This window comes from Helianthus annuus, chromosome 10, assembly GCF_002127325.2.
Source record: "Helianthus annuus cultivar XRQ/B chromosome 10, HanXRQr2.0-SUNRISE, whole genome shotgun sequence".
Lineage (NCBI taxonomy): Eukaryota > Viridiplantae > Streptophyta > Magnoliopsida > Asterales > Asteraceae > Helianthus > Helianthus annuus.
In genome coordinates this window covers 95,484,378-95,502,405 of record NC_035442.2, presented here as the reverse complement: position 1 = coordinate 95,502,405, position 18,028 = coordinate 95,484,378, and the positions used below count along the sequence as shown (strand labels likewise).

General features: G+C 37.2%; 2 protein-coding genes across 2 annotated transcripts; both read right to left on the bottom strand.

The window, feature by feature from the left end:
- Positions 1 to 1,824: 1,824 nt before the first annotated feature.
- LOC110885570 lies at positions 1,825 to 2,462 on the bottom strand. The gene has a single exon (XM_022133268.2). It carries the CDS (start codon positions 2,360 to 2,362, stop codon positions 1,958 to 1,960), a length of 405 nt encoding a protein of 134 aa, XP_021988960.1. The 5' UTR covers positions 2,363 to 2,462; the 3' UTR covers positions 1,825 to 1,957.
- A 2,880-nt stretch (positions 2,463 to 5,342) lies between these two features.
- LOC110885569 (protein ALTERED PHOSPHATE STARVATION RESPONSE 1) lies at positions 5,343 to 9,762 on the bottom strand. The gene is made up of 4 exons (XM_022133267.2): positions 8,453 to 9,762; positions 6,911 to 7,131; positions 6,479 to 6,702; positions 5,343 to 6,354 (listed from the first exon to the last, which is right to left on the bottom strand). Exons 1-4 carry the CDS (start codon positions 9,342 to 9,344, stop codon positions 5,520 to 5,522), a joined length of 2,172 nt encoding a protein of 723 aa, XP_021988959.1. The 5' UTR covers positions 9,345 to 9,762; the 3' UTR covers positions 5,343 to 5,519.
- Between the last annotated feature and the right edge of the window lie 8,266 nt (positions 9,763 to 18,028).

Genomic DNA, 18,028 nt, shown 5'->3' with positions numbered 1-18,028 from the left:
ACTTATTCGGATTTTGTAATTTACTTTTGTACCCTCTTAATTAAAAAAGGCAAAAAATATTTATTGAATCTCATCCTTCAATTTTCTTCCTCCTGGTATTACAATCGTTTTCAACAAGAAGGGGTCCCCAAATTCCGGCTATTCTTCTATACATACTTCCGACAAATAGATCCCGCTTGCCTCCGCCTCCGCCTCCATCTCCGAACCCCGTCCCAACCTTGTTGTGTCTTCCATCCAAATCGATTTCATGGACCCAAATCGATTTCACATATCCAATTCAATTTCACAACCATAGATTCCGATGAATACTCTCACTTTTTGATCAACTACTCAACCATTTAAAACGCCTCTTATATACCACATTTAGTTTTCTTCGTCCCTTTAGAAAAGCTTCGGCGGGATTTTGGCCGTTAATGGAGCACCGTACCGCCACGACCAAATGCTCCGATGAACTGGATCACTCGCGATGGACCGTTTACAAGAAGAGGTGGAAGATAGAGGAGACGTGATGTATTCCTCGTGAAGAAGAAAGGTCCAAGTTGACGGAGACGAGTCATATGTCGCCGATGTTCCAAGTTGCCGGATAACAGGTTGTGAAGAGTGGGACATTTGTTTTTTTGTTACTGTTATGTTCTGTTTTTGTTTTTCTTTCCTTTTTCATTGCTTTTTTTAAAGGGTAAAGAGGTAAATATAAAATTCACATAATAATTAAAAATTAACATAAATAGAGTTAACCTGATAACCTACTAGTCACACAAGATTAGAACACTAAATCAAACTTTAGTGATTTTTAAGAGACAAAAAAAATTTGAGTGACTTTATTAAAACAAATTAGAAACTTGATTACTATTTTATAAAGTTACCTTTTTTATTAATATGATCATTTGTAACAGTCAAAATGGTCCGACGATCAAAAAATCGAATCGAGGAGATGGGTGATATTTCACCAAATACACCAAAATTGAAGAGAGAGGGGGAGGGGGTGTTCCCCTCGGCGCCGACCCGCCACCTCATCTCCCCTTTCCTCCCCTGATTCCCACACTCCTTGGCCTTAGAAAACATAAATTTGACACCCTAAGGTTGATGGTATCTGATCATAACACCAAGAACATGTCCTTTGAAAGCACCAAGAACATGTCCTTTGAAAGCATGAGCTAGCATATGATGATGAATCATGATGACTCATTTGATCCTAAACCAAAGAAGAATCTTGGTTTTACGATAAGAGGTAGCAAAAGAAAGTAATGAGTGAAAACATGAACAAGGTGTATATCATGGAACCTATAAAACAACCATCCAAAGAAGCAAGTAAAAAACATGAACCATTTGAACTAACTATAGTGATCAAATTGATAAAAAAGATTATCACATATAAAAAAAGAAACCACAAGTGTAGGGAGTGGCTAGACATTTGAAAGTGGTAAACTTTAAAATCAACCAATGAGAGTGTGATATATCAAAGTGGTAAACTATGCTCAAAAGTGTTGGCAATGATTAGACACTTCATGAATTGGTAAACTATTTAAAAAAATGAAAAATGTGTGATTGATTGAGATGGCATGGACCCCACCACACACCCTCCACTCTCTCCCCTCTCCTCCCTCACCCAGATTCGGTAATCCCTCACCCCCCAAACCGGTAAAACATTTGAGCATTGGTCATCGATAGATGCCGAAGCCCTTTGCCAACTCCACTCCGAACGGCCTAATGGCATTGTCAATGAATTTAATAATTTGATTCACCACCATGTATCAAGTCACATAATAAAATAAGCACAAAAATGAAAAAAAAAAAAAAAAAAAAAAAAAAAAACTCATTCTTGAGTGCCATCACTAAACACAAATTCATCTTGCATTCATCATTATTCATATTATACAAAAACACTCAACTTTAACATCTAACAACAATAATTCACAAATCTCATAACATTTAATCATAAATAAACAAAATATAATAATCAGCTTTTAATAATCTGTCTCCTGGCCAAAAACCTAGCAACCGGCGGAGTAACCGCAATCGTAATCGGAACCCTAACCGGAAACAGAGCCTTATTACACAGAACCGCCAGCGCCAACGCTCCGCCGCTCGACGCCACCAGCTCCGCCGTCCGATTCCTCTGCTTCGATTTCGGATTTGAAATATCAGCATCTGATTCTTCTTCTTTAGGTCCAGCCATACCGACTTTTTCGAGGATCGATTCCAGCTGCTTAAATCGGACCTTTTCTAACGCCGATTCAACGTCGAGGTTGTTTTTAATGGCGATGTAGAGGCCGGTGATGCTTGCGGCGGATACGGAGAGGTGGACGCCGAGAGCGACCTTGCCGTATTTGTTTAAGAGCTCGCGGAATCGACCTCCGGCCATTGGTTGAAGGTTTTGGTTAGGGTTAGGGTTAGGGTTAAGGTTAGGGTTTTAGATGACGGAGTTGTCGTTTGACCCGCCGCCGGGAGGTACTTTTTCCTTTAGTGAAATTATTGGGCTGGGCTTTATGTAGTGACAACGGAGAAGCCCAACTGTATTATCCGGTGCACAAATTGTGTATTGGGCCATACCAGGTTTTGGGTTGAAACTGGTTAAGTATGGTTAGTAGTATGTATGGAATTGGGTTTTTGAGATGAAGTGATGGGCTTTTTCCATTACGGGTTTTGACCGATTCAAGTTGGGTATAACCGGGTTGGAATTGGTTTTAAACCATAGCGTATGAAACTCATATATAACCGGTGGGTAGAGTCGGGTGTAAAACCGGGTACGCCATACACGGTTTTTTTCAATACCCGGCTTTGGTTTTTTGGTCGAGTTCCGTGCCTTTTTCTATTTACATCTCTTATATTGTTTAAAATGAAAAATATATGTATTTAAGCTGTGTAAATCTTATTGGGTTGACAGGTTGAATTGTTAGTGGGTTCAAATAAATGGGTTGTAACAGGTTAGTGGGTCGACGTGTTTAATAAAAAATGTTGACGGGTCAACCTAATTAATTTAACAAGCTAAACATGCTAACCGAACCACGGCCCATTTGATTATATTTTGTAAGATAATTATTTATAACAAATAAAACTTCGATTATATTTTTTTGTGATATTTGTGTTGTGTTTCAAGGTGGTTTCGCAAGTTCTCACATATGTTTATGGTACCTTTCATGGCCGATTATTAGGAAGGGCGAGGGCCCGAAGTCTTTTTTTAAATTTATATAGTATACTAGGTTATAATCTCGTGTGTTACACGGGTTGAATAAATGAATTTTATATAGTAAATAATAAAAAAAATACCTTTAAAAACCTCATTTATTGCACGAGTTAAATAAATGTAATTTTATATGTTAAATAATAAAAAGTTAAATCAATAAGAACCATATGTATTATACGGGTTCATTAAATGCAATTTTATATACCAAATAATAAAAAAGTTGTATCTTTAAATCATGTGTATTACATAGGTTGAATAAATATAATATTTTTTACCAAATAATGAAAAAAAAGTTAATTTAAAAACCCTCGTGTATTACACAGGTTGAATACATATGATCTTACATACCAAATAATAAGAAAATTATATTTAAAAAAAATTAATGGATATACTTGGTATACATTGTTTATATTACCTAAGGTATCATATAACAGCTACAATTTTAATTTCATTTTACCCAAATTATTACTTCTTTTTTATAGACACCTACTTTTTATTTATAATATACAAATTTACTCTTATTATTTTCGATGATTTAATTATCTCTAATAAACTTATAACTTTTAACATAGTATATTAGTAAAATTAATGATTTTATATTTGTAATTTTATTTGATATTATTTTATTAAAAAGTGAATATTATACATATCATTATATACACTATATAATAATTATTTACAATTAAGTATTAAACTAAATAATATTAAGTAGCTAAAATTTACCAATAACTAAGGGGAAAAATTGACAATATAAGATTTTAAAACCCCTAGAAGCTTAAAAATTACCTACATAAAAAGTTACTGATAAATTTTAGATGAGTTGAAAATATCCGAAATTAGGTTTGAAGTTATGAAAATTTGATTATTTTAAGTTTTTAATTCCTTAGTTACTTACGCTTTTTTTTTATGTGAATAGCATTGGGTATTTATAATTAAAAGATATATAAATATATAGATAGATAAATATGAACTTGAAATATAGGATATATAAAAGAAGTTTCATCATAATAATTATTATTTAATTATTAAAACAGATATATCAAGACGGAAAAACTAAAAGTAGATGTCTTCAATGAATGACACGTGTCCCTCAATAGGTTTCTTTTATTATATAGTATAGATAGATTATACATGTTAAAAAATCCATATATTTGAACTATTATCTGCTCTTGAGTGGTTTTCGGGTTGTAATCGGCCAAAATTGAGGTATATATTGATATTTTATGTTTTGTTTAACTTGTCAAAGTTGTCATGTATACTCATTCATATATATTGATTTTGATTCCATTCATACGAAACATCTATTGAAAACGACTTATTAGATACTATGGATTATGAAGACTTAATCGAGAGCCTTGCGTTCAAAAAGTTCAGTAGAGTTGCACGATTCGCTTAAGTAGGTAATTTGTTTTTCATTTTGGTACAATATTTTTGTTTTTTTTTTCATTATGGTCTTTTTATATATGAATATTGGGTTTAAATTATATGGGCCCAATTAATTTTGTACTGGCCAAGGGCCCAAAACGTTTCGTGGTTTCTCGGAGACGGCACTGGTACCTTTGGTCCGCTTGTGTGTGCGTTACTGTAAATATTTTCTAGGGTAACTATCGAAACATAATAGAATTCAGATTTTGGTTAAATATTTCTTGACCAATGCCAGTTTTAAAACTGATAATACGAAACATCAACCCATAAAAATAAGGGATGAGCAACGAAACAAACTGACCCGAAACCGAGATGCATGTGAATCTCAAAACCTAGGACCACGTACACCGGTGAGTTCATTTCGGGTATTGGGCTGTCGGTTTCGGTGCTTTGGTTACTGATATAAGACCAAGACCGAAACCAAAAATTAGCTAGAATAGGAACCGAGTTCTGACCGATACACTCAAGCTCAAGAACTCTAGAATAGTGGTCACTTTTAAAACAAACAATAAAATGCATTAAACCACTCAACAATAGAACCCCTGCTCCATCAACAAAGCAGAGATTGCTACTTTACAAACCAATAGCCCACTAGAAAATCCACCTTTCTATACAAACTTATTGGAACTTGTTACCAATAAAGATTTGCAAGAAATAGTGAAATTTCAGTTCTAATCAACAAAATTGTGAGCACAAACACCAATCACCCTAATAATCAAATCTACCCACAAGAAGATAAAAAGCCACTTCTTGATTAATCAAATCCAACCCATCATCTACGCGTATTCACGTCTCAGCGAGAAGCTTCGAACACAAATCACGATCTAATGTACAACAATCACAACAAATAACTAACACCGCTACCTCAAGAATCCTAAAAAAACACAAATTAACTTTGCTTTGTAGTTTGTCATCTGCTGCTCCCATCTTCTTGGATATAAGACGAGTTGTCAACCTTTTCAGGGTTCTCGCGAATGCCAACAAGATCACTGTACATCTTTAGTGACCCTTTTGAGAACTCTATTGACGCCTCGAAAACCCGACAAAACCCTGTTTGGAATCCGTTTAACGTGATCCTTTGAGTTTCTTGCATACAACTTTGATGTTTTCCTCTTTCCAGTTCCACTTTTGCTCTTAACTCGTCTAAATACTCTTTTCTTTGTTTCAAGTAATCTGCTTTTTGGTCAACCTCGAGCTCACAAAGCTCGAGACTCGGGAGCTTGGTTTCAAAGACTCGGTTTTCAGTTTTCTGAAAAGCAAGAATCTTGCGGTCGAGTTCTTTCGACAAGCTATCAACTTTTCGCTTTTGGTCTTGCTCTTTTCCTTGTTGAATCCATAAAGAGTGTAAATCCTTTGAGAAGCTTCTCATGGCAACATAAACCGATCTGTCTGGCAGTTTGTCCATAAAGTTGAACCAATCTTGACAAATCATGAGCAAGGGGGGCCCGTTTGTTGTCTGAAAAGGTTGAGATGTGTTCCTACTTTTTGAGTAGAATTCGACTTCTGGAACTATGAACTTTGATAGCCAACTGTAAAGAGCTCCGACGTATTGTTTTTGTGCGGTGAGATAGTCTCGGAAACATGTCCGCCAGTTCTGAAATTCAGCCTCCAGCTGCAGGGTTGCGAGACGGTGCGTGTTGTTTGAGAATTTCCCGTATGTTGGACATGTAAACAGTTTGACTTCAGACATGATTTTGTTTTGAATTTCATGTGATTCCAACATAACCTTCCACATGTTCATCATGCTGCACAATACACATGACATGGGTTATAATTTACCAGTTACCACTGTTATTGTGTACGGTAAAAGTCGAGAATGCACAAGAATGCTGATGTGTACAAGTATTTATTGCAGTATTTGATGCTTACCCGTGTAAGAGTTCAATGATTTGAGGCTGCAACTCTTCATCTCTGAGTTTCTCAATTCTTTCTGAAATTGATTCTGCACTTCGAATGGCAACCAAGATCCGACTGTACAAATCTTTAACCGCAGCGCGTGTTTTGTCTATTGTGCCTCCCTCGTTCCCCTTGACATCTTGGTTCCTCAGCTGGCTGCATTTTCGCTCGTATAATTTCCGAGTGTGGTCTCCAGCCTAAGAATCATGCAAATGTCTCATTAACTATTTAAGTACAAACACATGGGCATAAATGTCAACATATTTACCGATAAATAGGTTGACTTGGGTTATATTTTTATTTATGTATCAATTTAGACACCAAAACTTTATTCTCTTTGACCAAAGAAGTCAAACTACATGTCATTTGCAAGAAAGTTAATTACAAAAGATTGACAGTAATTACCTTAACTTCTTCATATAACTTCTTTTCCCAAGCATAGAGTCTTCCTAACGTTAACGAATGGCTTCCTGCGTTCATCCCCCCTCCATCATCAAAGAGATCATTATTGAATTCCGTCCATGCGCAAGGCGTTTTAGAGTTTGATGCGACAAGACTCTTACATGTTGTTGAACGGTAAGATGTTGACCGTGACGCGATTGCTTGAATTAGCTTAGTTGAATTTTCTGCAGCATTGCAAGGCAAGGCAAGTTTAGTTTCTTGAAAGTAAAAATGTTAACTTTGACTCTCAAAGTCAACATGTGTCTAGTTTTATTAAACAAATGGAGTAATTACACAAACAAGAATAAAAATGGAGAGTGATAGTGATATTTGATAAAGTATGACAAAATGTAAATTCAATTGATGTATACAATGCAGGGAATCTTGAAATTCTCATGGATTTAATGCCTTTTAAGTGAGGGCTACTGTGGTCATTTGGACCATTTATCTTCTGTATGCAATAGGGACCCACACAATGAAATTCTTAAAGTGAGGGCTCTTTAAGTTTTTACTCGGATACTAAGACCGGACGGTATGGGGGACGGCCCCAGGCCCATCCCCTTGCCGCCGCCCCAGCAATGCCACCCCCCGCACCGTCGCCGCCCCTGTGGCGTCCTCTTCATCCGCAATCAGCCGCCCACGCCGGGCCTCACTCCCACACACACACCTATAGATACATACATATATATACATAAAGGGGCTCATCCCCCACCCCCTAGGTCCATCCCCTTTAGGCCCATCCTCACACCAGCTTACGTGGCGGTCTACGTGGCGGCCCATCCCCTTGGGGATGAGGCTCACCATACCTTCCAGTCTAATGGGACAACAAAAACTGTAAAAAAGAAAGCATGCGAAAAACAAACATAGATGAAAATTTCACATTTGACTTTAGATAGTCAAACAAAACATTACTCAAATTAGAACTCAATTAAGGCTCTTTTAGTATTCCATAGCTCCAAATAATTTCAGGGGTTGGGGGTTTGAACAATCTTAGTATAAGATAAGTTAACTGGATAATCTTTAAAAAATGTTATAATGTTATTCATTGAGTTTATATATATGTCTGTTGACTAAAGCTTTGACCTTTGCCATGATGAGAAACTAACATGAACCACAAACTTTTTCAGAGTTGATGATTTAACCTCACAAATGAACTCTATGTACTTGACTGGACTCATCTATTGCATGCCTGAAATGACCAAAAAGCCCCTGCCTTTAAACATTTAACTTTCCACAGTCAAACCAAACACTTTCTACAACCAGAATTCAATACTTTTATAGTCCTAAAAGTTTTTCTTCAGTTGTAGATTTTGCTATTTATATGACTTAGATCATGTCCAAATAAGATCATTTTTGTTATTTTAAAAAGATTTTATACTGATTCCCTTAACCAAAGCTTTGACCTTTTTTTGTTGGAAAGATCTGCTCCCCACATGATCAAAACACAAATCAAGTTATGAAGTGTATGTGTGTGTGAGATATGCAAAATGACCAAAAAGCCCCTACCTTTAATTTCTTCCAAGCCTGATTGTAACTGGATCCTGTTAGATTCCAACATCTTGGATACACCTTTCCCAGAATGATAAATCCTAATAAAATAGTCTTCAATATCTTTCAATGTTTCCAACAACTCTCTCCCTCTTTCAGGTGTATCTATGACTGTTAAACCCTTTTGAGCCTCCCCCTGGCTCACATTAGCACAACCCACTGTTGTTTCACTCTCACAACTTTCCTCCTCTTTCTTCTTCTCTTCTTCTTCACTACTCACCACCTTGTTTTTCACTTCTTCCACTTCCTCTTCAAGCTCTGGTATCCCTTCTTCTTCCCTAACTACCCTCAAATCATCATCGGAATAACGGTTATACCCTCTCATAACCTCCGGCCTCATTGTCACAAATGGGTCAAAAAAATCCCACCCGAACTCCACCTCTGGTGGTGGCATACTTGAACCCATATCCATATAATAATACCCACAACCACCCTCTTCTTGTTCTTGTTCTCTCTCACTCTTGAACTTACTTTCTCTCTCTTCATCTTCTTCTTCTGAAGAAGAAGAAGATGAGCAAGAACAACAAGAAGCACCACATGCATTGGAATCATCTTTACTCTTTTGACAAGTGTTTTTTTGTTGGAGAAACAAAGGGTTTGAGACAAGCTTGTTTTCTTTAGGGGGGGAGGGTGGTGGAAGAGTGATGAGAAAAGGTGAAGAAGATGAAGAGTGCCTAGCAACAAACAGTTTTATAGCAGCTGAAACACCATAAACTGATTGACAATATCTAAAATGAGCCTCTGCAAGACTGTACCTTTTTTCCACAGCTAACTTCAACAACTGTTTTCTTTCTCTACAAATGCTCACCACTTCTTCTTCTTCTTCCAACTTTGTAGCAACACACCCCATTTTTTCTAAAGTATAAAAGAATGATTTTTTTTTTTTTACAGATTTTTAGTGGAAATGTGATGGGTTGGTGTGAAAAAAGGAATCTTTTTTGGAGGTGGGAAAACTTAAGGTTTCAAGAAAATGTAAGTAGGTTTTCAAAGGAGAAAAACAAGAAGAGACCCATTTTGGTTTTGAAGATTTGAGTGAGTTTTAGCTAACAAGATTCTTGCTTGATGAACCCAAAGAGAAACAAACCCATGTAGTCAAAATCATTTTCTGAAGAAAAAATGGAGTTTTTGAGACAGAGATGGAGGTGGGTTTACAGAGAAAGAGTGGGGAAATAGTAAAGTTGGTTATTTCTGAAAATGGCTTGTCAAACATAAAACATAAGTGTGTGTGAGAGAGAGAATGTGTGTAAGTTGCTGTGTAAGTGTTTTGTTTGCGTTTGTGTTTGTGTTTGTGTTTGAATTTCAAAATAAAGATTAATGAAGCTTTAGTAATTTGTACATTAGGCAGTATTACTTGTACATAATGCATAGAGACTTGTAGACTCACCTTGGATTTTGGATTTTTGACCCCTGTGAAAGAAGTGAATTTGGTTTAGATTATGTTTTTATATTGCAGGAATAAACTGTTGCTATATGGAATTTAGCTATTGAAATAAAAGAAATATATTCTTTTATTTACTCAAGGTCATGTCTCTTTTTTTTATACCTCAACTTTTCAAGAGTAATAATAATATATATATTTTATAAGGAAAATAATTTACGGGATGAAATTATTATATTTAATAAGAAGATTGTACAAGTGTAATATTAGCAATCAATATAAAAAATAAAAGAAATTATAAGGGTCTGTTTGGTATGGGGTAATGGAATGGACGAAGGAATGGAATGGACGAGGTAATGGAATGGACGAGGGAATGCAATGGATCATTACCATTCCATGTCTTGTTTGGTTACCATGTGTGAATAGAATGAGTTATTATTGTGTATTGTTCGGTAGGCAAGAAAAACGGAGTAATAAAATCAACGGTGAGTGGTGGTGGTGGTCGGTGGTAGTGATTGTGGGTGGTTATAGGTGGCGGTGGTGGGTGTCGGCGGCGGCGATGGGTGGTGGTGGTGGCGGCGAGTGGCGGTGCGGCGGCGACGACGAGTGGTGGTGGTGGCAAGGTGGTCGTTGGTGGTGGCGGTGGTGGTGGTGGTGGCGTCGACGATGGTGGTGGGCGGCGGCGGCGAGTGTCGTTAGCGGTTGGTCGCAGTTGTGGGTGATAACGGTGGCGAGTGGGTGGCGGCGGCGGCGGTGGCTGTCGGGGTGAGGTGGTGGCGGGTGGCGGCGATGGCGTCGGTGGTGGGTGGTGGTGGTGATGGGTTGTGGTAAAGGTGGTGGGTTGTGGTGTTGTTGATGAATGGTGCAAGAGAGGATGGAATGGAAAAAAAACATGAGGGGTGGAAGGAATGATTTTGAGGGAATGGAATGCATTTTGGAACCGGTGATTCCATTCCATTTACCAATCAAACACGCTTTTCTTCATTCCCTCGTAATCATCCATTCCATTCCATCTCCCATTCCTGCATACCAAACACTACCTAAGTTATGTTTTTTAGCAAAAGCAAATACATTGAAGGAAAAAAAATTATAAGTCATATATCAAATATTAAATGAATTATATATTTTATGTATTTTAAGTTAATATATTAAGCATATTCTCATCATCAATCTTTATTAAGTTTATTTGAAAAGATATAGTGATATTTTTTTACGTTTTTTGTTTAATAAGAAGATTGTATTTAAGTTTATTTGAAAAGATATAGTGATATTTTTTTTATGTTTTGTATTTAATAAGAAGATTGTATAAGTGTAGAGTTAGTAATAATTAAAGAAAAAATAATAATAAGTAGCGTTTTTTGCAAAAGCAAATACATTTAAGGAAAAAAAAATTATAACTCATAGATCAAATGTGAAATGAATTGTGTGTATTTTAATAAGCGCATTTTCATCATAGATCTTTTATTAGGTTTATTTAAAAATATCTATTATAATAAAAGAAACCAAGTTTTAGACACGTATCATTCATTGAATACATCCTCATATATATACTTATCTTATACTTGGTTTTTACTCGGGATTGCTTCCCGGGCTCGGGAAAGTTATTTAGATTAATTAATTACTATTTGTTATTAATACGACCACATTACATCAACCATCTTATTCTATTCAACAACATTGTCTTAAAATCACGGAAATAGATCATGAACCGATATCAAACAAAAGCACAACAGGACCACATGAATAACATCGTTTCCAATTTTACTTCAATGCACTTAAATGATCGGGTGATTTGGGATTTTGTAAAAATGTTTGTTCTTGTACTTCTTAACAAAATAAGATTTTCACCAAAATTCAAACAGATGTTGACCAAAAGTAAATCAAATGTTCAACATAAACACTGAATTGTGCTATCTTCAAAGGGTGATCAGACATTGAATGACAATGCTTTGATCTTCAACAATGCTTGGATCCCATCAGTAGTTTGAGCTTCAATTTTTATACTTCATCAGTGGTTGGATTCCAATGTATATTGAAGCTTTGCTAAGCTGTCATCTTCAAGTGCCATTTTCTTCATAGCCTCTTTAAAATATACAGCTTCTTGCTCTTTCTCTTCTGCATCAGTCAACTTTTGCCTCTTTCTTTGGTTTAACATAATGACAGAGGTATCTGATGATGTGAACAGTGGTTCAGAATTGTGGACTTGCTTCTTTGACATATTAATAGTTTTGTAATCAGGCTTCTTTAGAAGGCTAGGATCTGTTTCTCTCTTTTTTCTCAGCCTTTCATAAGCTTCATCAGTGTACTGCCTTGTCCATTTTGCTATGGCCTTGGTAGGTGCAACCTTTGCATCAACCAACTCTTGTTTCTTTCTTTTATACTCCAAGGTAAGATCATCAATAGGCTTTTTGTATTTACGCCAGTTCGGTGCTGACCTTTTCATGCTTGGATCTCTTTTTACTCTTTCAATTCTACTGAGTTCTGCTTTGAGACCAACAAGTGGCCAATCTTGGAATTGTTCTTCCTTGGCAGGGTAGAACTTCTCACTCATGATCAGTGCCAGAATGTCTTTTTTCACATCTTTTTGCAGGCCAGGTTCTGGTGGTTACATTTGACATTTCTTTACTCAAATCTCTAGCATAGTCTTCCATGAGCTTGACTTTCGTGAGTAAAAACTGATAATAACTTGAATACACATTGTCATTTTCTCCTTCGCATTCAACCCTAGCTATTATTTGAGCTTGTTTAGCTTTTACTTTTAGATATTCATCCATGTTTTTTGGATTTCTAAAACCAAGCAGAGAAGGGAATTTCCTTTTTGAAGGATCATCCACTGTGTAAAACTGCCTCATTTCATTCTTTACTGCATGGACTTCCAGTGGATAACTGGCAGCTGCTGGGGTAGTATCTGCAGAGTCATATCCTTGAAGAGCTATTGGATCTTTGATTGGATTGACCAATTTTGGAGGAATGAAAGATTCAGGTTTGGTGATTTTAGAAGGTACAGATGAAACAGGATCAGGTGCTGGTATGTCATCATCATGCAATTGAAGATTTTTTCTTCTAGTATACACACTTTCAGGAGAAGGTGTTTCTATTTGAGGTTTTGGAGCAAACAGAATTATGGCTTGGGAAGGATTGTTAAAAGTGGTAGGTAATTGACTAACAGTTGTCGAAACAACTGGTGTCTCAACCACTGTTGTCACTACAACTGTTGATGTATCAACAGTTGTCTTTTGCTTAAGGCAGGTGGTGAGTTTTGTGATGATGGTTTTGTTTGTGGTGTTTGAGTAGTGATGGTGTGTGTTTGACTAACAGCTGTTGAAACAACTGGGGTTTCAACCACTGTTGCAATTACCACGGATGATGTGTCAACTCTTGTCTTCTGCATTGGTGGTGGTGAAGGGATTTTTGGTAATGGGGATAAGACAGTGGATGTAGTGTGTGTTGAAGTGGTAGCGGTGAAAGTTGTTTGGATAACAGATGTTGAAACCACTGAAGAAGCAACACCTGTTGATACAACAGGTGTTTTAACATCTGTTGGTTTGGAAGATTGATGTGTGGAGCTTTTGGAAGGTTTGGGATTTTGTTTTGTGGATTTGGGCGGTGTGGTTTTGGGTAGTATGACTTTTCTAGTAGACTTTCTTATGGGCTGAGGATTTTCTAGATCCTTTGGCTCAGAAATACCCTGTTCATTCATCTCCATAAAAACTCTCTTTTCCTGCATATCCTTTTTCACCCTTGCTTTTGCATCAGCAATGGCATTTAAGGTTACATCAACCTTTTTGGAACCATCTGGCAAGGGGATGTGTGCAAGCATTGTTGAATTATCTGTTGCAATGTACAGACCATCTTCATATCCCTTTTTCTTCAACTGCCTCATTTTCTCCGCCATTTTGGCATTATTTGGTGGTGGTTTGTCTACAAAGATGATAGACTATGTGTAATGCTTCACTCATTTACGATAAATAATAAAGAAAAAGGCCATTCCATTTCGACAAAAGACCCACACCCAAGTTCCATAGCTTTTGGTCCGCTATCCCGATCATGATTTTCCTACCCCCAGAGGGAAAGGCCCTTCCCTTTTGGGCCGGTTGTGGGCGAGGAGGGATTCGAACCCCCGACACCGTGGTTCGTAGTGATTCCCCCCTTGAATTTAAGAGATAGGGCAATCGTCCTACGAAATCTATGGCTTCGTGCCTGCTATGATTGCTTGTCTCTTCGATTGCCGAGCAGTGCCAGTGGTGTTCATAAAGTGAGCCTTCAGGGTTTTTATATCTTCCTGGGTGTCTTTGAACCTGGCTTCCATGATATTTCTGATATTTTGAAGCTGAATTTCATGTTGCTGATCAGCATTTGCTCTTTGTTGGTGAACCAGAGGTTGAAATAATGCCCAAAGGTCAGTGGGAGCAGGTGGTGTCTGCTGTTTTTGTAACAACTGTTGCAGTATGGTTTTGATTTCTGCAACAGATGTATCCAGTTTGTTAACCCTCTCCATCAATTTTCGGTACATTAAACCATCATCCAATTTAATGGGATCATCTGATTTCCCACCAGAGGTGGTTGTAACAGTGGTTGACTGAGGGAGACTTTCCCAAAAGTCATCCTCTGTTGCCCCTTTTTCTTGGAACTGTGGACTTCTTTCCTCAGCAGAGGTTACCAATCTAAGCTCACCAGTGTATACAGGATACACACCAGTATTTAGAAAGGTTCCCACAGAAGAAATTGCCTTCAAGGAAGTCTGATTAATGAAACTACTGTCCAAGTGTAAACCAGTGGGTTCAACACTTGTAGTAGCTGCTTCACTTGAACTACTGACAGGAAGTACTTGTACATCCTGCAGTGTAACCTCCTCAGGTGTTGTTGGTGGGTTAGCAATGATAGGAAGCTCAGACTCAGTCACTTTCTGTGGCATGCTCTCAGTGATAGGTGGTTGAGAGGAACTGATTGCTATCTGAGTTATATCAACTGCATCCAACAAAAGTTTTGTTTGTGGTGGAATTGTAACAGTGAGTATGGGAGTGGAAAGAGGATTTGCCCCGGGCAGTGGGCTTGGGATGATGGATTCAACTGAGTCCAAAGCAACATAATTTGATGTCCCTATTCTTACAACTTATTCTTTTTGAAAAGAAACAGGAGGAGCTTGAGGCTCAGGTTGAGATATTTCTACCATCTGCTGTGAGGAAGTAGCAGCAGTGGTTTCTGGTGACTTTTGTGTTTTCACCGGCAGTTGCTCTGGGATCTCATCTTCCAGAGTTGCCTTTGTTTTAGGTTTGAGGGGCTTTTGTGTTTTCTTTTGTCTTGATCTTTTGGTGGATTTAGGTGTGGGTTTCACAGCAGTTGTTTTGCTGCTGTGATCACCTTGAGCAGTGGGCTCAGCAGCAGGTGCCAGAGGAGCAGTGGTAGCTGCTAAAGTCTGCTCAGGAGCCTCTGCTTGTGTTTTGGACACTTTTGATAGCTTTGTAAATGTTAACGGTGTAAGACCATTTATTTGAAAAGATTCACCCTGATTGAGTACATGAGCATCATCCTTTCCAAATTTCTTTTGAAAATAAAAGCTTAGGAACCTTGGAAATAGTAAAAAAGATTTGCTATCAACATTTTTTACCAAGTTATTAAAGATCTCCTGTGAATAGTTAAAGTTTTCCCCATGCAAGATAGCATATGCCAGGTATTGGATCTTTAATGGACTTTCATTGAAAGCAGTAGTCTTATTAGAAACACACATTAAGAGGGTATGAAACAAAAACCTTGGGGCAAGGGGAAAACTGCCTTTTTGCAAAGTGTCTTTTTTCATTTGCTTTGCATACCCTCTTTCTAAAAAATCTGTTTGATACTCTATTTTAGGGAAAGAAGTCTTACCTTCAAGATCATTGAGTTCAAACACCTCAGAGATGGTTTGTGGTGTGATTTTAACATCAACACCCTTTATCGAGGAATTGATCGCTATGGATGTTTTATCTTGATATTCAACTTTTGCATTTTTCCAAAATTCCCTCTGCGTTGCCAAGTAAATCGGAGCATCAGAAGTCAACAAAGTTTTGTACTTTGAAGACGAAAGGGCATCTATGACGGAATTGAACGTTTCAGTGTTACTTGGTTTTGTCAACAGGCCTAAGTAGTTATGGGGAGCTTTGTATCGAATTTCTATGACCTTTTAACTGGATTTCCTTTTAACTGATGAAGACCTTGATTTTGCAATTTGAGGAAGAAGGACAATGAGGAATTTTGAGAGAAATGGAGGATAACTGCTTTGAAAAAGGAAAAATGAATTCGATTCGACAGTTAAAAAGCTGTTTGGGGGTTTTGATCAGGGTTTTTGAACTTTAAAAGTGAATGCTGACGTGGCAGCGGTTACAAAAGATCTGACGGCTATGAATTGTCCACGAGCCAACCCCTGATGAGTAATGGAACACAGTTGTTTTATAAAGACACTGATGGAATAATAACAGTGGTTGCAATAATTACAATGAAAACAGTGGGAGACTTTAAGTTATCAGTGGATAGCCTGAAAACATTTTAATGCTTATAATTCATAAAAAAAAATTCATTTTAACTATATTTAAGATGAATGTTGAGATTTTTAAAATAAAGTATTACATATAATCAGTTAGCATGCTGGGGTGATGTGATAAATACCGTTATATATAAACAACCCAGTCATATGAAATTTAACAATCTAACAGAGTATAAAACACTGATGTGATAAATATTAACATAAACAAAGGTAGAATATCTGCTTTTAATTTGAACCACTTTTGTTATTGGGCAGTGGTTCGTATTTGAGTTTGTATAGCGTTTGTCTCCAGAGATAAACTTTATGAACCACTGCTACACTAAACACTGTTACATAAGAAACACTGATAAATAAATAATAAAGTTGAATCCGCTGTAGTTGCTGAAACGCAGCTGCTACTGAGCAGTGGCTTTCCTTTCGTTCATCAGCCTTTAGGTACATAAGCGGTTGTCTTTAACAGGGCTTTGTCCTCAACAGTGGAACGCTCTCATCAGTCTTTAAGTACATCAGTCTTTATTGAACATCTGAATATGGGTTCATGATCTAATTCGGTTGAATATGGTTGTCTTTAACATAAGTGGTTGTCTTTAACAGGGCTTTGTCCTCAACATCTTATCCTGTTGTGCTTTTGTAAGATCTATAATATGGGTTCATGATCTAATTCGGTGATTTTAAGACAATGTTGTTGAATAGAATAAGATGGTTGATGTAATGTGGTCGTATTAATAACAAATAGTAATTAATCTAAATAACTTTTCCGAGCCCGGGAAGCAATCCCGAGTAAAAACCTAGTACCGTTATATATAAACATCTCAGTGATATGAAATCTAACAATCTAACAGAGTATAAAACACTGATGTGGTAAATACTGTTACATATAAATACTGTTAACATAAACAAAGGTACAATATCTGCTTTAATTTGAACCACTTTTGTTGTTGGGCAGTGGTTCGTCTTTGAGTTTGAATAGGGTGTTAGTGCACCTACGTCTGCTGACTACGTCTTTCATCGAATCTTGAAGCTGAACAGATCAGAAATGGCACGGAATCCTAGACATAGTGATTTGTATAAGATTGTTTATGTTTACATGATCTAGGACCGCTTTTGTGTCATATCTAGTCTAGGACCGCTTTTATGTACACTTCTAGGACCACTCTTATGTCATGATCATGGACCCCTTTTACGGCAAGTTGGTGAACCACTCATACGGACATGCCATATAAGTGGTTCCAGAACTATATAAATAGGTCATAAGAGTGGTTCCAGAAATAGAGTTAGAAACACATAGTTAAAGGTGTAATTGTTCCGGTACTCTACCGAAGTGCTGTCTGATCGTGTAAACTTGCAAGAAATCAATACAACAGCAATATTAAAGTGAATTCAGCGTGTATAGCACCGAATTGTTAGTTTCCGCCTCTCAATTCGGATACGAACTTCTCTGAACGACTCGTGAGGTCAGCAAACGATCCTACAAGTGGTATCAGAGCTTCAGGAGGAGGAGTTCTAGTGAAATTTGCTGAATTTCGTCACGTTTTCTTTTTCTACACCTTCTTTCTCACGTCAGACTAAGATTTCACGGTCCGTTTTGGCTGATTTTTGAGTATGTTGTGCGAATTGTGTTGATTAAAAACCCTACCGA